Source organism: Biomphalaria glabrata, chromosome 16 (genome assembly GCF_947242115.1).
Source record: "Biomphalaria glabrata chromosome 16, xgBioGlab47.1, whole genome shotgun sequence".
Lineage (NCBI taxonomy): Eukaryota > Metazoa > Mollusca > Gastropoda > Planorbidae > Biomphalaria > Biomphalaria glabrata.
The window spans coordinates 30,290,034-30,311,138 of NC_074726.1; the positions used below are offsets into that span (position 1 = coordinate 30,290,034).

The 21,105-nt window shown below is 37.1% G+C and overlaps 1 protein-coding gene across 1 annotated transcript; it reads left to right on the forward strand.

The window, feature by feature from the left end:
• Positions 1 to 1,096: 1,096 nt before the first annotated feature.
• On the forward strand, positions 1,097 to 19,279 carry LOC106067160 (uncharacterized). The gene is made up of 4 exons (XM_056014102.1): positions 1,097 to 1,229; positions 10,668 to 10,759; positions 11,570 to 11,612; positions 17,411 to 19,279. The coding sequence occupies exons 2-4, from the start codon at positions 10,676 to 10,678 to the stop codon at positions 18,910 to 18,912; spliced, it is 1,629 nt and encodes a 542-aa protein (XP_055870077.1). The 5' UTR covers positions 1,097 to 1,229; positions 10,668 to 10,675; the 3' UTR covers positions 18,913 to 19,279.
• The last annotated feature ends 1,826 nt before the right edge of the window (positions 19,280 to 21,105 follow it).

Genomic DNA, 21,105 nt, shown 5'->3' on the forward strand with positions numbered 1-21,105 from the left:
TCCGCAGAAATAAGAGAGTGATCTTTCCTTTAATTCTCGTTTAAACTGTTAAGGGAAGAAGAGAATTATATATATATATGGATTATTATTATTATTATTTTGCGTACTACGTCACGATAGACATCCCCATAACTTGCAATGATGCTGTCTTGGCGTGCATCGATTTTATCTTTTCAAATTCTATCTGACGATTAGGTGACGTTCGGACGCAGCCGTTTTTGTGTGGGCCGTTTTAACGCGAACCTTTTTGGCGCGGGTCATTTTCGCGCGACAAGTTCTGATAAAACACAAAACTTTTTATAATAAATTTGTACAAACGCTCCTTCTTCCCTAGTGCTATTAGAGCATGGAATGGGTTGCCTGAGCTAGCCAGGAAAACCAGAGACTTTGCAGAATTTAAGTCATTGTTAAGTAGGCTACGCATGACTAGATTGACCTAGGATCGCGCGTAGGACGTAATTATCTTCTTTTTTTTTTATAACGTCTGTATTTTATAATCTAAGATAAGATAAACATCCATCTAAACACCGCTCTTCACAAAGGGAGCACAGATTAAGTTCTTGACACCTAAGAGAAGGAAAATTCTGAATTCAAACACCCGTTGCTGTCAAAAACATGGGAAAGGCTTCGGGAGCCTGCAGCTTTCAGAATGCAGTGCTACAACCTGGCAGAGTCTGCGACACTAATGATCCCAAACAGTATCGACACTTGCCGTACTTTTGGACACATCAGCATACGTAAATGGAGCGACTACATTCCGACTATAGCTAATTCCAGACTTAGATCTCATTTTTTTTAGATAATCAACATTCGTTTAGCGACTAGAAAAAAAAAATCCCGAAGTTCAAAATCCTAGTCTTCACAGAGATTGGAACCATAGACCCCTCGGCTCGTTAGCCAAAAACTATAACACTTGGCCACCCGCCCATAAATAACAGTCATGATAGCATGAAATGTACCCCCACCCCTTGCCGTTTATAAAGATATATTAAGTTAAACAAGGGATATAACTGTGTCAGTTTGTTTATCAGATAACAGCACAGAACTTTCTCACTTTATCTGTTGGAGTGTGTCGTTTGATGTTACGATACTACACTTGCAAAACAATGCGCATCTTCCCATACTACAGTGACAACAATTATGAAACGGCTATAGCGGCTTTACAGTAATATTTACTGATTGGCGTGTTCTGTTGTGAATCCATAACTATATTTTTATTAGTGGCCACGGTAAGATCAATGAAAATAATTTTAAATAATATATTCTTCCGTCTAATATTTAATACTCGCTTCACCTTGGTCGATATAAATTATATATTGTAGCCCTTCAACGCGACGAGAAATGATATTTATAAATAACATTTTTCATGCTACCTGACACAAAATGAGAATGGACGCATCTGGACAATAGTTTCTGAAACATAATTTGCTCCTATTTTAAAAGAAAATTTGACACTCCTTTCGGTTTGGTCAGTGGCGTAGCTAGGGCTTTGGGAACCCGGGGGGGGGGGGGCGGGGCTTGATCTTTCTAAGGGCCCCTGCATTTTGACATTCGACATCATGACATGAGATAATGTGATTAATAAATATAGGCCGATAAGTCTATATTCCAATTGTTGATGTGTGTTGATAAAGATTATAAATAAAGTTTAAAAAATCATTAAGACTATTCTAATGATTAATACCGTTGTTTATTGGCGAGATAAAGCACAAGTGACAAATCTCAATTCATATCGCCTCACGTCATACAGCAAAGGCATCTATAGCATCATCTATAACATCATTTATAACATCATCTATAACATCATCTATAACATCATCTATAACATCATCTATAACATCATCTATAACATCATCTATAACATCGTCTATAACATCATCTATAACATCATTTATAACATCATTTATAACATTATCTATAACATCGTCTATAACATCATCTATAAGATCATCTATAACATCATTTATAACATCATCTATAACATCGTCTATAACATCATCTATAACATCATCTATAACATCATTTATAACATCATCTATAACATCGTCTATAACATCGTCTATAACATCATCTATAACATCATTTATAACATCATCTATAACATCATCTATAACATCGTCTATAACATCATCTATAACATCATCTATAACATCATCTATAACATCATCTATAACATCATCTATATCATCATCTATAACATCGTCTATAACATCATCTATAACTTCATTCATAGCATCATCTATAACATCATCTATAACATCATCTATAACATCATCTATAGCATCATCTATAACATCATCTATAACATCATCTATATCATCATCTATAACATCATCTATAACATCATCTATAACATCATCTATAACATCATCTATAGCATCATCTATAACATCATCTATAACATCATCTATATCATCATCTATAACATCATCTATAACATCATCTATAACATCATCTATAGCATCATCTATATCATCATCTATAACATCATCTATATCATCATCTATAACATCATCTATAACATCATCTATATCATCATCTATAACATCATCTATAGCATCATCTATAGCATCATCTATAACATCATCTATAACATTATCTATAACATCATCTATATCATCATCTATAACATCGTCTATAACATCATCTATAACATCATCTATAACATCATCTATAACATCATCTATAACATCATCTATAGCATCATCTATAACATCATCTATAACATCATCTATATCATCATCTATAACATCATCTATAACATCATCTATAACAGTGGTTCCCAAACTTTCTTGTCTCATAGACCCCTTGCCAAGTTTTCTGGCTTTCGGTAGACCCCCTAATTAACTTGTATTGAATTTTTGCAAATAAAGTACATCAAAACATTTTTAAAACAAATAACTAACTGTAGTGAGTTAAAGAGTGAAAAACTAATTTACAGCTACACATAGGTTATAGAGATCTATTTTTTTAATTGATAAAATTCAAATTTAAACTAATTAAAATAAACATTTATATTTATTACTGGAATCACCAAACACATTGGAAATGTTAAGGTTTTTTTTTTTTGTTTTTTTTTTGCACATCTATTATCCGTTGCTACGGATATTATATTTCATGTAGCAATTTGTTGTTCTATGAAGTAGTCCTCAAACATTAAATAGTAATCAATCAATTAATTAATTAGCCATATGTATCATTGTAAAAGTTTTTCGCAAGTTTGTCATGTATTCTTTTATCTTTCACGTCTTGCACAAATATTGGGTGCGCAGAGCTGTTTTCAATAACAGGACAAGGGGTGAAGGTGACTACCTAGTAAGTACCCAAACCAGTAAGCTTTTGGCAGGAAGGGCTCATTAGACATGGCTTGCAGCCCACCAAGCAGAAGGAAAAGTAAATTCAAACTGTGCTGTCTTGCAGCTATACCCGAACATGGGAAAGGTTTCGTGGGTCAACCCTGTTAAAAATAAGGAGCCGGCGACCTTTAGGCAGTTTGCATCACACAGCGCTACACCCTGTCAGAGACTGTGACGCCGATGATCCGTGACAGTATATATGTCGTTTGGAAAGAATTACAAAAAAAAAAGCTTTTAATTTATAACTTATGCTACAGATGTGACCTTGACCTGTATTGTTGATAAAAGAAATTCGTTTAAAAATATCAGATGTAGGTTTGTGTAAAACAGTTATTTAAAACTACAACGGCGGGTAAAATCAATGTTTTACCTATAGTGTTTTCCGTATTTTGCTATATGTAAAGAGATTTTGTAAGACGCTCACAAAGTATTATCTTCTCTATATGATGTAGAAGAGAGATTGTGTGGGTCTATTCTGATCTTTGAGTGTTTAAACGTTTTTCAAATCTTTATCTATTTTGTCAGGGTGCAGGCATTGTCTCAAATGATCCTCCAACATAATTGATTTCATATCGGTATATAAAGGCACTTAGGCAACCGCTAGTATGACAAGGAAGGAATAAATACCAATTTAAAATAATCAACGCTGTACAGTCTCTATACTTTTTGTTAAACATTGATTGCATGTAGACAAAATGAAGCTATTTAAATAAGTATTTAAATAAGATATAACAATTTTTCGCTTGAATAGCAAGATAAATATTTAAAGGATTAACTCGGGTACAAATTATATATCAGTGTATGAAAGAATTACATTAATTTGATGTTAAAATTATTAAAGTCACGACCTGTTTAAATGAAATCTATTATCGTAGACCCCGTGGACATCTCATAGACCCCCAATTTATGTTTTCCCTTTCGTAGACCCCCTGAAAGTCTTCATAGACCCCTGGGGGTCTATATGGACCACTTTGGGAATCACTGATCTATAACATCATCTATAGCATCATCTATAACATCATCTATAACATCATCTATATCATCATCTATAACATCATCTATAACATCATCTATAACATCATCTATAGCATCATCTATATCATCATCTATAACATCATCTATAGCATCATCTATAACATCATCTATAACATAATCTATAACATCATGTATAACATCATCTATAGCATAATCTATAGCATAATCTATAACATCATATAACATCATCTATAACATCATCTATAACATCATCTATATCATAATCTATAACATCATCTATAACATCATTTATAACATCATCTATAGCATAATCTATAACATCATCTATAGCATAATCTATAACATCATCTATAGCATAATCTGTAACATCATCTATAGCATAATCTATAACATCATCTATAGCATAATCTATATCATCATCTATAACATCATCTATAACATCATTTATAGCATCATCTATAACATCATCTATAACATCATCTATAGCATAATCTATAACATCATCTATAGCATAATCTATAACATCATCTATAGCATAATCTATAACATCATCTATAGCATAATCTATAACATCATCTATAGCATAATCTATAACATCATCTATAACATCATCTATAACATCATCTATAACATCATCTATAACATCATCTAGCTCAATGCTATCTAGCATTTTCGACTCCATTAGAATAGCTAGACTACATGTCAGTGGCGTATTATTTAATATTTAATGTGAAAAAAAAAATAGGACATTCATTTGGGCGCTCCCCTCAAGTGGGGGCCCGGGGCGGGGAGGATTTTGAATTTGAACACACCCTCCCCACCCTAGCTAAGCCACTGGGTTTTGTGGATCTTAATTTAACATATCGATTTTCTATTTCGAATGTTAAAGATTGTTTACGCCTGATTTGAATAAACTACCTTGAATGGCAGACGCTACTTAATTTGGTTTATGGGGAGGGGGGGCTGTATTAGAATAGATTTACACCTTGTTATGGCACTGTAAGGTTAAATTCTGCAGGTTGTGACACATGGGATTGCATGTATTCTCTGTGCTAAATTTGAGATTTTGGATTTATCCTTAGGCAACCATAAGCCATAACTTAGCCCCACAGTACGTGAATAGTTTTTAGGAAGTAAAACTTAAGGGTATGTTTGTTATTGTAATGGTAGGGCTGAATGGATAGCCTCCTAACCTGTACCATGGCTTGCAAGAGATGATGAGATTGTGGTCAACAGGTCCACGTGAATGCCTGTAAGGGGAGATGAGGTGTGTGATTTTTTAGAGAGCTATGTACTGGAGTGTACGAGACTCTGAGTGTCTCTGAGTGAGTGAGAGAGAGAGAGAGAGAGTGAGAGAGAGTGAGAGAGAGAGAGAGTGAGAGAGAGAGAGAGTGAGAGAGAGTGAGAGAGAGAGTGTGAGAGAGAGAGAGAGAGAGAGAGAGAGTGAGAGAGAGAGAGAGAGAGTGAGAGAGAGAGAGTGAGAGAGAGAGAGTGAGAGAGAGAGAGAGAGAGTGAGAGAGAGAGAGAGTTGGTAACTGGAGATCCTAGGTTGAGTTAATCAAGATTTGTTTAGTAAGGGCCTGTAGTTAGTCCATGTTTAATATTTTATTTTCCTTTAATTTATTAGACGATCTACTAAGTACTCCATGTGTAAATAAATTATAGTTTAATAAAGTATTTGAATACAGTAATACATAGGCCCCTATGTGTCGAGTCTCTTTTGAGACCTTGCGATCTATGGGGCAGATGATGTAAAGGTCATCTGTTTCTGTGGCCCATGGTTAACGAGGGTGTCATGTGGCCAGCACAACGACCAACCGCATTTACTTTTACCCGACTAATGTCAGACGCCCATTAAAACTGGATGCGCTCAGAGGTGCCCAAGGATCTCAAAATTAAAAATCCCAGTCCTCACCAGGATTCGAACCCAAACGCTTTACCGCTCAGCCACTGCGCCTCCCAGAAGACGATATTGCTCTATTGGTAAGGTTAAGATGCCCTTTCGTCAAAAGCTTGAACTGGACCTTGGAGTCGCTTACCAGTTATCCAACCCCCTAGACATCGACCATCACCACTCCCATATATAGGCGGTTTGTGACAAAGCAATATATAAATTGCCATTTGTTGATTACAAGGGGTCCGATAACTCAAAAAGCTAAAGGCTTTATCAAGAGGATGAAATGAGTAACATGAGTCAGTCAGGAAAACCAACAACTTAACAGAATTTAAGTATTTGATTTAAATTTCATGACTAGATTGACCCATGAAATGCACAGGCCTTTTTTTTTGCTTTTTTTTTAAGTAACGTCTGAAGTCTATAAGAAAAAGATAAGTCTAAATCTGTTTCTCAAAAGTTGCGCTAAACTCGTAATTCTGAAACTAATGCAAGAAATTAAATTGAAAACCAAATTTTCGAATAAAATATAGACTCAAATCTAATGTATTCTTTTTATAAAGCTGATATCAACTCTGTCTGTCTGTCTGTCTGTCTGTCTCTCTGGTAAAAAAGTTTGTACACGTTGTTTATCCGACATCCAATCTTAGATAAGCGGAAATTTTGCATAATTATTTCTTTTACCTGACAACACAAGAATCAATAAAAACAAAAAATAACAAATTAGCTAATAACTAATTAACTATTGGTAAATAATTATTTTGTTTGGTATCTCAAACAAGGGAAAGAAATCGTACTTGACTGATGTGGTGGTATAAGCAGAATTTTATAGGTCGACGCTTTTTAAAGCTAACAAAAGATCACTATAAAACCATCCACTTTAACAAGCACTTCGCTAACACATTTTTATTTTTACAAATGCATTTAAAAAGTGATTACCCAGATACCCCCCCCCCCTCACTTTCTACCCCACCTCTTCAGCAACTAGTTCAGGCCAGTTAGGATTATGGCGTATTCAGAAAGTTAAAAACATGAAATAGCGCTACACAAAAACGTTTTGGTAAAAATATTTCTTTTCGCACTGATCTATTATTATTAGTCTAAATCAGCGGCGTAGCATCCATGGCGCGAAGGGGTTCAATGAACCCGGGCCCACGACCATTTAGGGGCCCACACCCGATGGTGTAAAATAAATGAGACCAGGGCCGGAATTACCTCTATGCAACATAAGCTCTAGCTTAGGGCCTCCAAGAAGTATTTAGTATTTGTATACAATATCTGGACTTATATGGGGCCCAAATCTCAAATAGCTTCAGGCTTTTTAAACTCTAAATACGGCACTGCAGGGCACGTAGGGGTTTCATATCGCCTAGTCTCATGACTAATGACCAATTGTGCCCTGCCCTACATTGCAATTTTGTAACAAATAGTTAAAAATGATAAAGTTCCCTTAAAATATCCTAAGCGCCATATAAGATAAAATAAGATAAGATAACTTTTATTGATCCAATCAAATGGAAATTCGGTTTGACTACAGTTGACAACCTCAGCGTAACTACTATACAATAGCAATATAGATGCACGATATAGATGCACATACGAACAACATTCACACACGAAATACACAGAGACTCATAACCAGCGCTTTATAAATAGACTTCTATAAATTCTCGATGACGACAGAATGTTAATTTTTAATGTTGGTCATCAGGGTTTATTATTACTGAATGTTTTAATTTTCTTCTTTGGTACAATCATGTTTTCACAAAACTGGATGTACAAATTAACAGTTGCTGTAAGTTCATCTGTCTGGGCAGTTGTTTACAAACATATCCCAATCTGTTTGCTCCAGACAACTTTGTGGTTGTAAAACGGCGTCGTCAGACCATGACTGGATGGACTGTACTTCGGGTTTTGTTGTTTTTAAAACCAGACTTGTACGTGGGTGTAAGATGGATCATTGTGTGGTCCGGCTCTCCGAGGGGAAATAACGATCGAGATGTGTAGGCCATTTTTATGTTGCTATAACACATGTCCAAGGTTTTATCGTGCCGTGTGGGACAATTAACATATTGAGTATATGTTGGCAATTGTTGAGCTAACGAAATATGATTGAAATCTCCCATAACTAGTCGGACAGCATCAGAACTTATAGTCCAGGGTATATGTACAATTTCTAGTAAATGTTTTGCTGCTTTCTGTGTTGGCTGTGGGTTTTATATACTCAAGTATGACGTAAAATTGTGTAAACTCTCTCGGCAGGTAGTATAGCCTGAGATTGTTACATAGTAATTCAATATCATTCGTACACACTTTAGTTGAAATATCAAACTTAATGGTAACTTCAAAACATTGACCCGTGTTTTCAGTGTAAGGAACTGCTTTCATCAGGTTTATTGTAATGTGGTGACCGTGCGTTGGTGGTGACGTGTGGGTCCCATTCTTCCTTTTTGTTTTTTTCCCTCTATGTTAATTAAACATTTGATAGTATTAAGCCTACCTTTTTCTTTCTGCCTTTTTTTTTTAAAGTAAGCATTTTGTTTCATTTTTCTTTTACCGGTACCAGAAACCAAGATTTAGACTTAAAATTAGATAATAACACTAGAAAAAGAAACATCCTCCTCTGTTACAAAAGATAATGTCGAAGATGTTGACGTTTTAGCTACTTGTCGTGACTGAATTTGGAAGGAGGTTTAAAACAAAAAAAAATGTAAAGATAGAACAGGGGTTTTCAGCCTATGGGTCGCGACCCATTGGGGGGGGGGGGGTCGATTAACCATTTGCCACCTAAGACCATCGAAACTATGGATTGTTATTATCTATTCTTCCATTGCTGTATGTGTGTGTGGGGGGGGGGGGGTCGCGACAGAGTGTGGGATTGTAAAAAGGGGTCGCCGAACTTAAAAGGTCGAGAACCGCTGAGATAGAACGATGTCTTTCGCTTGAATTGCTGCCTTGTCGTCTGGGATGTGTACTGGAAAGTCGTGCGGATGGTGTCGGAGGTCTCGGGTTTACACCCTGACATAGAACCGCTGTTGTTTGTTTCCAACCATTTTAGATAGGCCTACTAATGACTTAACTTCATCAACAAGCTTGCCAAACATACAGACAACATGAACGACTGTGTACGGTGGATGGTGTAAACGAGGAGCACACTGAAATAGTGGACAATTAGTGGCTGAAACTAATTATCTTATCTTATATAATACAGACGTTACTTCAAAAAATAAGATGATTACGTCCTACGCGTCATGCATTCAGTCATGCATATTAACCAATGACTTAAATTCGGCCAAGTCACTAGTTTTCCTGGCTAGCTCAGGCAACCCATTCCATGCTCTAATAGCACTAGGGAAGAAAGAGTATTTGTACAAATTTGTCCTAGCATATGGGTCGATGGATGTACCTTTATCTTTGTGTCTTTCTGAGTATTTTATTAAATTTTGTTTTTGTATTTGAAGATTATGGTTCAGTGTTTTATGTATAATTACTTTACTTTTGAGTCTTCTGTCCTGAAGGCTTTCTAAATTTAGTGATTTTACTAAAGGTGTTACTCTAGTCAAATGTGAATATTTGCATTGTGAATGTTAGTTTTATCATTTAGTGGTTATCGCGAAGAGTTACGTTTCGGAAAAAAAAAAACGACAATGTCTTAGCAGTACATAAATTCTTGAAAAAAAACAACACAACCCTTTACCTCGACCCAGATTCAAAATGAGATGAAAATTAACTAAAAACACTAAAAGAGATCCAATCCGCGCCAAATTTGTCTCAATTATGGTTGACAGAGCTCAGGAAGTATTAAAAGTTGATTAAATTAGCTTTTTTTTTCTCAAATTGTTTTGTGAGCTCCTATGTCGTGACCAGACGAGATAAACTTAAGAATTGCAATCAGAGAGTTATTTGTAGATTTTTATATTTGCGAGAACCAGGAGTCTTCAGAATTGACTTAAACAAATACTCTTAAGCAATTACTTACTATGCCAAGGCAATGACGGTTTTTCAATATGAGCGGACAGCGCAATAGCCTTTCGGTATTGTTTCAATAAAAGCGGCCGCTTGCGCGTAATGTTCTCTGTGCTAAACAGTACTCAAACACGGTCTTAAATGATTCTGTCAGTTGTGCTCATGAACTTGCATTGAATATCTATGTCTTTTTAGTAAAATACCGACACATAAAAACTACTGGATTTCTTTGTTACACAAAATATTTGTCATATGGGGGGGGGGGGGGGAGGGGCCTATCAACATATTCTTGAACCGGGGCCCACGGGTACCTTGCTACGCCACTGCTAAATCTATTGCAAATTTAATTAGATGACTGATCTAATCTAATTGATGAAACTACGCTTAGTGTAAGCTTTGTTTGTTTGTTTTAAATATTTTTTCAATTCTTGTTCATTTTATTCTTTCCATAAAAGCATACGAAATGAATCGAAAATCCAAGGGCAAAAAAGCCAATGTGGCAACAAGCTCAGAAACAGCTCCTCGGATGGCAGAAGGAGCATGCCAGGTAAGCAATGAGATTGTAATTCTAAATAACATTTGTCTGTAGCTAAACAAAATGTTGATGTCTCGTAAGGTCTGTGTTTAGATATTCTACCCTGGCCATCCCCATATCATATGGAGCATAGAGAATTAACTAAACTACGGGGAGTCGTCCTGTGGTTTAATAGGCACTTATCAGTGCCAATCTATATTAGGCCTACTTGTCTGGAGCAAGGAAAAAGATTAAATAGACTAATTAAAAAAGTATCGTATATCACTCGAACACAGCTACCATCTCTTGAAGACATTTTTCATAAAAGATACCTTTCCAAAACACGCACCATTCTCAAAAACAACTTGCACCCGTTAAACCACTGTTACATCAGATCTGAACGAAGTGGTCGTCTCCTTTCCATTAGGACTAAAACAGAAGGATTTAAAAACTCATTTAGCCCACTTTCGGTCAGAGTGTTACAAGGTCATCTGTCGTCATTGAGAAGTACATAGAAGTCATAAAGCGCTGGTTGTGAGTGTGTGTGTGTTTCGTGTGTGAATGTTGTTCGCATTTGCATCTATATTGTTACAGTACAGTAGTTACGCTGAGGTGGTCAATGGTAGTCAAACTGAATTTCCATTTGATTTGAGCAATAAAAATGATCTTATCTTATCTTATTTTATATTATCTTGACAAATAAGAGTTTACGGAATGCTATCTGATGTATACTAAACTTTACCAGTCTCTGCCTACTCCTCGACTCGAACTGCTTCCCTCTGAACTAACAGTAAACGGTCTGACTTCACTTTGGACTAACAGTTCTTACTTTCTTTATTTCAGGAGAACACATCACAAGCAGAAGGAGCCTTGCTATCAAATCTTGGTAAATATTGCTATATTTAGTATTTCACTTGCAAACTATTGTGGTGACTGCTGAGTTGCTCGACGATCAGAAGATTGTATGTGTCTGTCTGTGCCAGTAGCGGCCCTTGGTGGTGGCAAGTGGGGTAACCGCCCCCAGGCCCCGCGATCGTAGATTTCCTTGTCGCCTTCAGCTTCGCAATCCAGATCAGTTCTCATTAACTAGGACTTGTTACCAGTGGCGTAGCTAGCAATGTGCGGGTGGTGCGGGCCGCACGGGGCATCAAGTGGTGGGGGGGGGGCGTCAATCTGAGGACAAACTTTCTCAGTTAAACTACAAATTTTAATTACATAAATAAAAACAAACACATGTATTTGTTTGGTCATTTGTTATGCCCTCTTTTCTTTCTTATATTTAATGTAAGCTGTAGACCAGCTTGAATCAAATTTTACCAGATTTGTTTAAATCTCTAAAGGCAACGCACTTTAACACTTTTTTTTTAAGCCTTACAAGATATTACTTCATTGTTCAATACAATGGACACGTTTATAATGGAGTTGTTTTTTTTTTTTTTTTTTTTGTAAATTACTAATTAGTAATGGTCCAATCTCTTTTGTGGACCAGTGGAAGAGGTGATATTCAGGAGAAGGTTTCAACCGCTCAGCAAACACAACTCTGCTATTGTCGGGATTCGAACTCAAGCCCCCTTGTAAGGTGGCCAAGCCGTAACCAAGCGGTTTAGCCTCTCAGCCACACATCACTTGTTTGGAGGGAATTTGAAGTTTGTCTGTGACTAGGCAACAATAATGACACCAAGGGTCAAGATTTAAACAAGCAAGAGGGGAAAATGTGGAGAGATCATCTGTAGAGAATCTTGGACATCATGCGTTTTCTCTTAACTTTTCTCTCCGTAATTATTTTTCCACATTTTGAAGGAATTCTTCATTTGCTCATTACTATTTCACTACCCCTGTTATGATTGGGCTTCAACAGCTTTGTTGTTTCTTATCAGAAAATGTTGTATTTGGTCTAGAATTAAAGGGGAATATCATCTCTTTTTTTATAATTCAAAGTCAAGTTTAAAAAAATAAAAAATAATTTAATTTAATGAGGTCAAAATCAACGATGGTATCGTCGATTAGGAGAGAAAGAGTTAAAGCAGAATCTGGTACTCCGTGGGCATCGCGAACGAGTTGAGGAAGAATCTATTGAGCTTTAGAGTTTTGTAAAGAAAAATATGTCAGTCCCCGAGTATTTCCGATTTGATTCGCACATATTTATTTTTACTGTTGTGGTAAGTGTGGCAAGCAAGCGAAGTTTTTCCAAACTTACTTTGATGAAGAAATACTTATGATCAACGGTGACGAATTTACGACTCACTAATTTGGCAATTTCATCTATTGAATAAAACCTAGTGGAAAAAACTGATTACGATAAAATTATCGATTGTTTGCCAGCGAGAAAGCACGTGAGATTCACTTGTATCATCTTTTTATAAAATCAATTCTTTGCGAAATTGCAATGCTTCATGAATACATTTTATTTCAAAATTAGAAACTTTACGATGTTTTAAAACATTTTTTGGAGGGCATCATGAGGAACTGCCGCACAGGGCATCAAATACACTAGCTACGCCACTGCTTGTTACTCACTGTTTTAGAAGCCTTCCCGGAATTTTTATGATACCAATTACCACGCAAACTCTTAACATGACATTTTTGGTTTCAAATAGCGTTCAGTTTCGGTCGATTCATTGTTTAACAGTTCACCTTGACATCAATTAAAACAAGTAGCCGGAAGCGACAAATTAACATCTTTTATTTCGTAAATAAACGGCATCCAATCGGATTTGAATAGGAAAACACGTCACGATTAAGTTTGAACCAGCTGTAAGGCTATAGTAAGTTCTACATGAAAGAGTCATAGGTCATTAATATTAATTAATCCATTAATGGATGGCTGCCCTGTCGTGCGGTTTGCGCGCTGGACTGTCGTTCAGATTTATTGATGGTCCCTGGTTCAAACCCTGTCCGCTCCCATCCCCCGTCGTCCTGCGGGAGGTTTGGACTAGGAAGTAATTATCTTCAACTCTGAAGGAATATCCGAAACATGCAAAACAAACAAACATATTGTTGCAACTTTTGACAAATTGATTTCTTTAATGTGAAATTAATAAAGAAACATAGGCCAGTGTTTTCTTGACTTTCGAGGTATTTTATTTCATACACGTACGCTATTTTTGGATTCGAACAGTATCACAAGACATCCCCTAACACTTTCATCTCCTAAATAACCATTTCACATTGTATTAATAATAATTATAATAATAATAAGGCTTGTCTTCGAGTCCGAAGATTAGTGAGGAATACAGTATTTCCCGTGGATGCGCAGCCCTAGCTGTGACCTACATATTTTGCCACATCCATGGCAAGCATAACCATTGTTCGCAGGTGGTCGATTTAGATTTTCTTTTCGTCGTCTGCGTTTGTCCTCGGCAGCGGATCTTCTTTTGGTCTCAAATGTGTATCCCGCGACCTACAGCTGTCTCGTTCCGACGCCGCATGCCACCAGCTGCTCTCTTCTATGGCAGCCAAGGGAAAGCTGACGCCTAAGCTGGTCTTTGAAGCGTTTCCGTGGGGCACCTCTGTTACGTCGACCACCTTTTAGCTCACCAAAAAAACACTGCCTTTGGCATACTTTCGTGTCTTAATAATATACACGTCAACTGTTAATGACGTCACGACCTGTGACGGCGCAACAAGTTATTGGTCTACACAGGCGTACTATAACGCTCGGCCTCGATTGAACCAGTTAATGTGCTATACGGTTATTTCAGCCAATCAGCATCCAGAAAGTTTGGCGATGACGTATTCATTTTTTTCCCAATAGGCTGCTGTTCATATACATCGTATGGCCGTGTGAAAAACCGTGTTAAAATCAAAACAAAAACAAAAAAAAACGCGGGAGTATTTTTTTCATTCTTTAGTTTGAAAACCAGTGGTATGGCCCTTCCGCGAATGTGGGATCTGCAGACGTCAAGGGAAAACTGTACCTCCTATTGCACACCTTGTTCTAATCTTATCTTATATAATACTGACGTTACTTCAAAAAAGATGATGATTACGTCCTACGCGTCATGCATTTAGGCATGCATATTAACCAATGACCTAAATTCAGCCAAGTCAGGCAACCCATTCCAATTCATTTTCTTAAAGGGAAACTCCCATGGTTTTGACAATTTTTTTAAAATTTAATATGTGTTTCTGATTTACAGATAATGAATGTATTATTCTATATTTTTTTTTAATTTGAAATAACTTAGTAATTGGTGTTTTTCTGGAGTAATTTTCCTGCGCATCCAAAACGATCAGACGTCACACTAACCTATAAATTTAATCAATTAATTAACTTATTGTATAACGGGAGACCATACAGCAAAGTTTACATTCTCGTAAAAGAAATATATCTTCGTCTATGCAGTTAGATCTAGGATCTTGTAAGCAAAAAAAAAAAAAATGCGTATTGAAAGTAGATTTACATGCTTGACTAACCACGACAGTGTGTATTTTCTCGCCTGACCACTCAACACACAACAAACACTATCGCTTGGTTGTCTTGTCATGACCGACTACACGTAGTCTCGACTAGCCTTACACTGACCAGTTTGTTCGAATTAGTCAGACACACGATCTATTTACTTTTTAGGACAGGGATAGGCTTAGATGAAAATGTTACTTGAGTTGGTTATCCTAATGCTTTTAGATCACAATATATATATATAACTGTACCATAGCTCTGGACTAGGCCGTCATTAAGCCTAACAGCCTAACAGCTACTGTAAGAATGAAGCGATACGATTGGTCAAATGTAGTTTCTCTTTTAGTATTGTAACATTAAGTGACGTTTGACTGAGCTAAAAACAAAATCTTAAAGAACCCCCGTTGTATTATTTATTTATTTTTTTTAGATGTCAAGAATTTACTGACTAATTTATTAAATATACATGTTTCTATGCATTTAAATACAAAATAATAAAATGTTTACTACTACAACTTTTTACGCAGAATTTAAATATATCAATAACTCGAATTGGAAAAAAAACATCTGAGTTTTTCTTTAAAGAGCCTCAATTTGGCTTCGGCATTTTGGAAGAAAAGATGCATAATATTATTATTAGTGCAAAGTGACAATCCAGGAAAGTTCCGTGACTGAATCTGTCTGTGACCGTCTAAGCAACTATTTGGCTATTGCAAGAGTCAAGATATTAATAATTGGAAATAAAAAACAAAGAGGAAATGGCTGTGTTAAAGTGTTTTATAAATTGCTAGTATTATCCACCGGCTACGCCCGTTGATTTTTTCCCTTCTTCGTGTTGTTTAATTAGGCTGGAATTTTTCATTGAACTTCCGTATAAAGGGGGGCGCGGTGGTCGAATGGTAAAGCGCTTGGCTTCCGAACCTGAGGTCCTGGGTTTGAATCCCGATGAAGACAGGGATTTTGAATTTCAGGATTTTTAGGGCGCCCGTGAATCCACCCAACTCTAATGGGTACATGACTTTAGTCAGGTGAAGTAATGGAGGTTGGTCGTTGTGCTGGCCACATGACACCCTGCTCGTTAACCGTTGGCCAAAGAAACAGATGACCTTAACATCATCTGCCCCCATAGACCGCAAGGTCTGAAAGGGGAACTTTACTTTACTTCCGTATAAAAAACGATTGCATTTTAATTCTCCCCTCCCCCTCCTCTGACACACCTAAAGCCCGTGAATTCTACTAACTATTAAGTTGAGTTGGAAGGCCCATTGTTTAATGCTCTCCCCCCCCCCCCAAATACACATACGTTTGGCAACTTATTTTTAGTATAAACGTTTCTCTCCCCTAGCCAGCACCATCTCAAAAATAATTTGCACATATAAATATCTAACTCCTCACTCCTCTTTGGCCTTCTCAATTCCCTATAGAAATATTTTAAAGGCTCTATGATGCTTTAAAAAAAAATAACAAGTAAACATTTTGTGCTATTAAACATTAGTATGCAGCCTTTATAGAAGCGCACAGTTAACGAAACTGCGAATACACAAAAAAAAAATTGTTTTTGGATAAAATTAGCTGTTGCCGCTTTGATCATGAAAGGTGCTTAGTTGTTCTAGGCACAAGGTAATTAATAACAAGATAAATGTTCATAATTTATTGTCCAGCCTCATTAGTGATCAATGGTCAGTCATTTAGCCAGGGCTTTTGTAAATATATATAATTAATTTATTCTCTTACTTATTTAAGTAGTTGAAACAAAAGTGTCCCCTTTTAGACATTGCGATATATAGGGCAGAGAATGTTAAGGTTATTTTTGTTTTTTAAATTTGGCCAACGGTTAACGAGCAGGGTGTCATGTGGCCAGCACAACAGCCAACTGCTTTTACTCTCCACAACAAGAGTCGGGTAACCATTAGAGTTGGTGGACACAGTTCCCCTTTTAGACATTGCGATATATAGGGCAGAGGATGTTAAGATTTTCATGTTTTTTTAGCCAACGGTTGACGAGCATGGTGTCACGTGGCCTGACATCGACCAACTGCTTTTACTTTCCCAATCAAAAGTCAGGTACCCAATAGAGTTGGGTGAACTCAGGGGCGCCCTTAAAGCCCAGAAATTCAAAATCCAGTCTTGAACTACATTCAAACCAAGGATATCAGGTTCGGAAGCCAAGCGCCTAACCACCCAGCCACCTCGTTCATCTGTACTTTTTTAACTGTCTGTTTATTGCTCTCTTTTTTTCCCCCTCTTTCTTTGATAATATTAAAAGTCAAATTCTATTTCAGATATTCAACAGATGTGTCGCAGTGTTCTAGAACAGCAAAAGCAACAAGAACTGATGTATCAAGATCTGAAACTGATCTTTCAAGAATTGATACAGCAGAAACTGGAGCGTCAAGAGTTCCTGCAACGACAAGAAGCTGCGATTTCTGAAATGTACAGAAACCTGGAAGTGCTATTAGAGTCTGCAGTGCTGCATATTAAAGATGAGATGATGGAGATGCAGTGCGGCATTATCGAGAAGGTTGAGAGCAGCAGAAGCTACATCAGAGATGCTAAAGATCTGAAGGAAGCGATGCTGAACAAGATTGAAGAGGAGAAGAGCTACCTCAAAGGGAAGATCCGGGATGTTCAGAAGGAGCTCATGAGTAAAATTATTGACATGGCGCCGGGCAGTGACGATGGGGGGCGGAAGTCGCTGGGCAAACAGAAGGCTCACAAGTCAAGGCTGTCTTGGTTTTCAAAGCGCGGGGATTATAGGCGTGGGGCTGAGTATGAACAAAGCGAGGAGCCGTCGTTGGGGCAGAAGATCTCGGACTCTCGAAATGATCTTCCTGGAGATGTAGGTCAGAACAGTCTGACAAAACTGGATGAAACATGCCAGGAATCTTATCACAATGACGCTGAGCCGTCACAAAATAGTTCCACTGACTATGAGTTAAACACTAACGACCATACAGGAAATACTGATCTCAAAGATGAACCGAATGAAAAAAATGCTTGCCAGTCTGTATCTTCTAGTAAAGACATTGACGATAACTCAGATGTTCAAAGCGTAAACGATTTGAACGATGAAGGAACGCCTCAAGAGCAGATAAGTCAGTTTGACTCTCGGCAACATTCTTCCAGGTCGACAGAGTCACTGTCCTTAGTGGAAACACTTAGAGGCATGTTGAAAGATTCAGGTCAGCAGATGCAGCAGGAAATCGTTGATTCTCTAGACGACAAGCTTGAGAAGGTTGTGAAATCCTTGGATGCTTCGCTGACTGCCGTCAAGCATGAGCTGTTTGAGGTGGTAGAGAAAGAGGCGCAACTCGTGCGAGACAAAATGGCGCACAAGTCTGCACCGAGGTCTTTCTACGTCTGCGACTTTTACGTCAAGTACGTCCGCGACATGGTCAAAAACGGGGACAGTCAGATAGGTCCGCCTTGGCATATCGACCACCTGGGCTCCTGCGTCAAAGGTTACGTGGAGACCGTCGGGAACGGGGACATGTATGTCACTCTAATGTACGGGAGAAACCCTACAGGAGTCGGCATGCTCCCGCGCTCGGGAGTGAAACTAAAGGTCAAGGCTACGATCAAGGACGTCATGGGCGATCTCCCGGAAGTTCTTGTTGGCGAGGTCGTCTGGAACTGTGACGAGAACGGAATCAAAGACAACCGGATATGGGGCAAAAAGATAGGCGTGGTCTCGGGCAGAAATCTTCTGTACAAAGGCTACGGAGATAAAGAAGGCTACGGCCACTGTGCAATGCTGATTCGATATGAAATTATCGTCTGCTAGCAAAAAGGGAAACAATGTTCTCATTCTGGGTTGTAACGGTTGAATGCACAATTAATAATGTATATTCACAGAACATGGACTTACACACTTATAACAAGGAATCAGCAACAGGAAAGGCCAGGAAGCTTTCAGATACTTTGTTCTTCTGTCTAATGAAAGGAAAAAGTTTTGAGAAACTCTTATATTATTTCGTGTGCCCCTCAAAGAGCGGTGCGCTCAATGGACACGTGTCTCCCTCAAAACCTACGGTCTGCGGGCTTTTTCTGTGCACGGACCAATGGTTTGGAACTCCCCATGGATCTCAGACAGACAACATGCCATACTACATTCAAGAAGAACCTTAAGGCCTATCTATTTTAAACATTTTTAGATTATTTAGTCATTTTAGCTCTGGTGTTTGTGTTTGTAATGTTATCTTATCTTATATAATACAGACGTTACTTCAGAAAATAAGTTGATTACGTCCTACGCGTCATGCATTTAGTCATGCATATTTACCAATGACCTAAACTCCGCCAAGTCATTAGTTTTCCTGGCTAGCTCTGACAACCCATTCCGTGCTCTATAGCGCTAGGGAAGAAGGAGCTTTTGTACAAATTTGTCCTAGCATATGGGAACTATGTGCTTTTATCTTTGTGTCTTTCAGAGTATTTTATTATTTATTATTTTAGTAAGTTTTCGCCTTGAGCATACATTTTGTTTGTTAACAGCGCTTTATAAATAAAATTAAATAAATTATTATTATTATATTGCTTTCCCTATATATATATATATATATATATATATATTGCGCGCGGATAAATATTTCTTTCTTGCATAATAATCGCGTTTGTTGACATATGAACTAATCTGTATATTGCGTGATTTGTTTTCAAGAATATTGTGTGTGTTTGCTACTGTGGTGTGCTACTGTCACTTCGATCCCTACATTTCCTTGATATAATAATAGAGTACTGGTGTGAAAGAGGTGTGTTATTTTTGCATAATTATATTAATGTAACTAACGTATGAGAGTATTTTTGGCATTTGTAATTATTTTGTATGTTATCGCTCTTTACCTATTCACATTTTAGTTTTAAGTATCTGTTTTGGTAACGATCGTTGATTATTCATTTACATTTCGTCAACATGTACTTTGTGTTTGATGTTGTTATATAATCAAGACATTAGCCTGTCTCTAAAAGATATATCATCATTCACCTGACTTTAACTCTTTCCCTCCGTAACTATTTACCGTGTTCCAATTTTTCATTTTGCTCATTTGTGTTTCACTTCTTGTTGTGATTAAACTTCAATAACTTTCTTTTATGTAATCAGAACATGTTCAATTCGGTAAATAATTCTAATAAGAAGGTATACTCTTTTCATAAAACACAAAAGTGAAGTTTATAAAATCAAAAAAATAGTTGTGTTTAATGGTGTCGAATCAACGTTGGCATCGTCAGTTAGGAGAGAAAGAGTTAAATCTAGCGATGCATTCACTTAGTGGTGGGGGTTATTTCTAAGCCTCATCATTGTATGAGTTTATATAAATTTAAAATTGTGGTGTAACTGAGTTATTTTCTGCGTGTGTCCAGCGTGTCAAAAGGTCATGTCCAGTGTGTGTGTATATAGAACTTTATCAGTGTTATGCGTGACATGCTGGTTTCATTCACTGTTCATTGTAGTCTAATCTTGTTGAATAAAGCCATGTTATTGGTATACTAGTATTTGTTGTTTCATTACAAAAATACAGAATACAAAGTTATAAACATCAAATTTCACCAGAAGTTCGCAATACAATTTTTACATACAATTTCCTATCGATATGTCATTCTAACATGTTTGGTTTCTTAAAGATTAAACAATCTTAGACTTGCCAACGATTATCTTTAACCTGAACTCAATTTCTAACAGACTACATATAGATTTTTTAAAAAATCCTTAGTAATGCTACGAGAATGAATTCTCTAGCAATTTCTTGTAAGTGCCATAAAGATATATGCAAGCGCAAGTTTGTCCTTACTGGCATAAAGTAGAATATCTGGCAGATGGCCTCTGAAAGAGACAGTTGGAGAACTCTCACAAAGCCTGCGGGACAAACATTTGAGACTCAAAGAAAAGACATTATTGAAGACAGGCTCAGAAGTCGAAAAGAAAACTTAAATAGACCGCCGGCGGACAACGGCTTTGTCTGCACGAGATGCGGAAAAA

Bases quoted from the DNA above. Each gene is read 5' to 3' on its own strand.
- LOC106067160 (XM_056014102.1), top strand. From the start codon at position 10,676: ATGAATCGAAAATCCAAGGGCAAAAAAGCCAATGTGGCAACAAGCTCA. The intron at 10,760-11,569 runs GTAAGCAATGAG...TCTTTATTTCAG, and splicing joins TGGCAGAAGGAGCATGCCAG to GAGAACACATCACAAGCAGA. The intron at 11,613-17,410 runs GTAAATATTGCT...ATTCTATTTCAG, and splicing joins AGCCTTGCTATCAAATCTTG to ATATTCAACAGATGTGTCGC.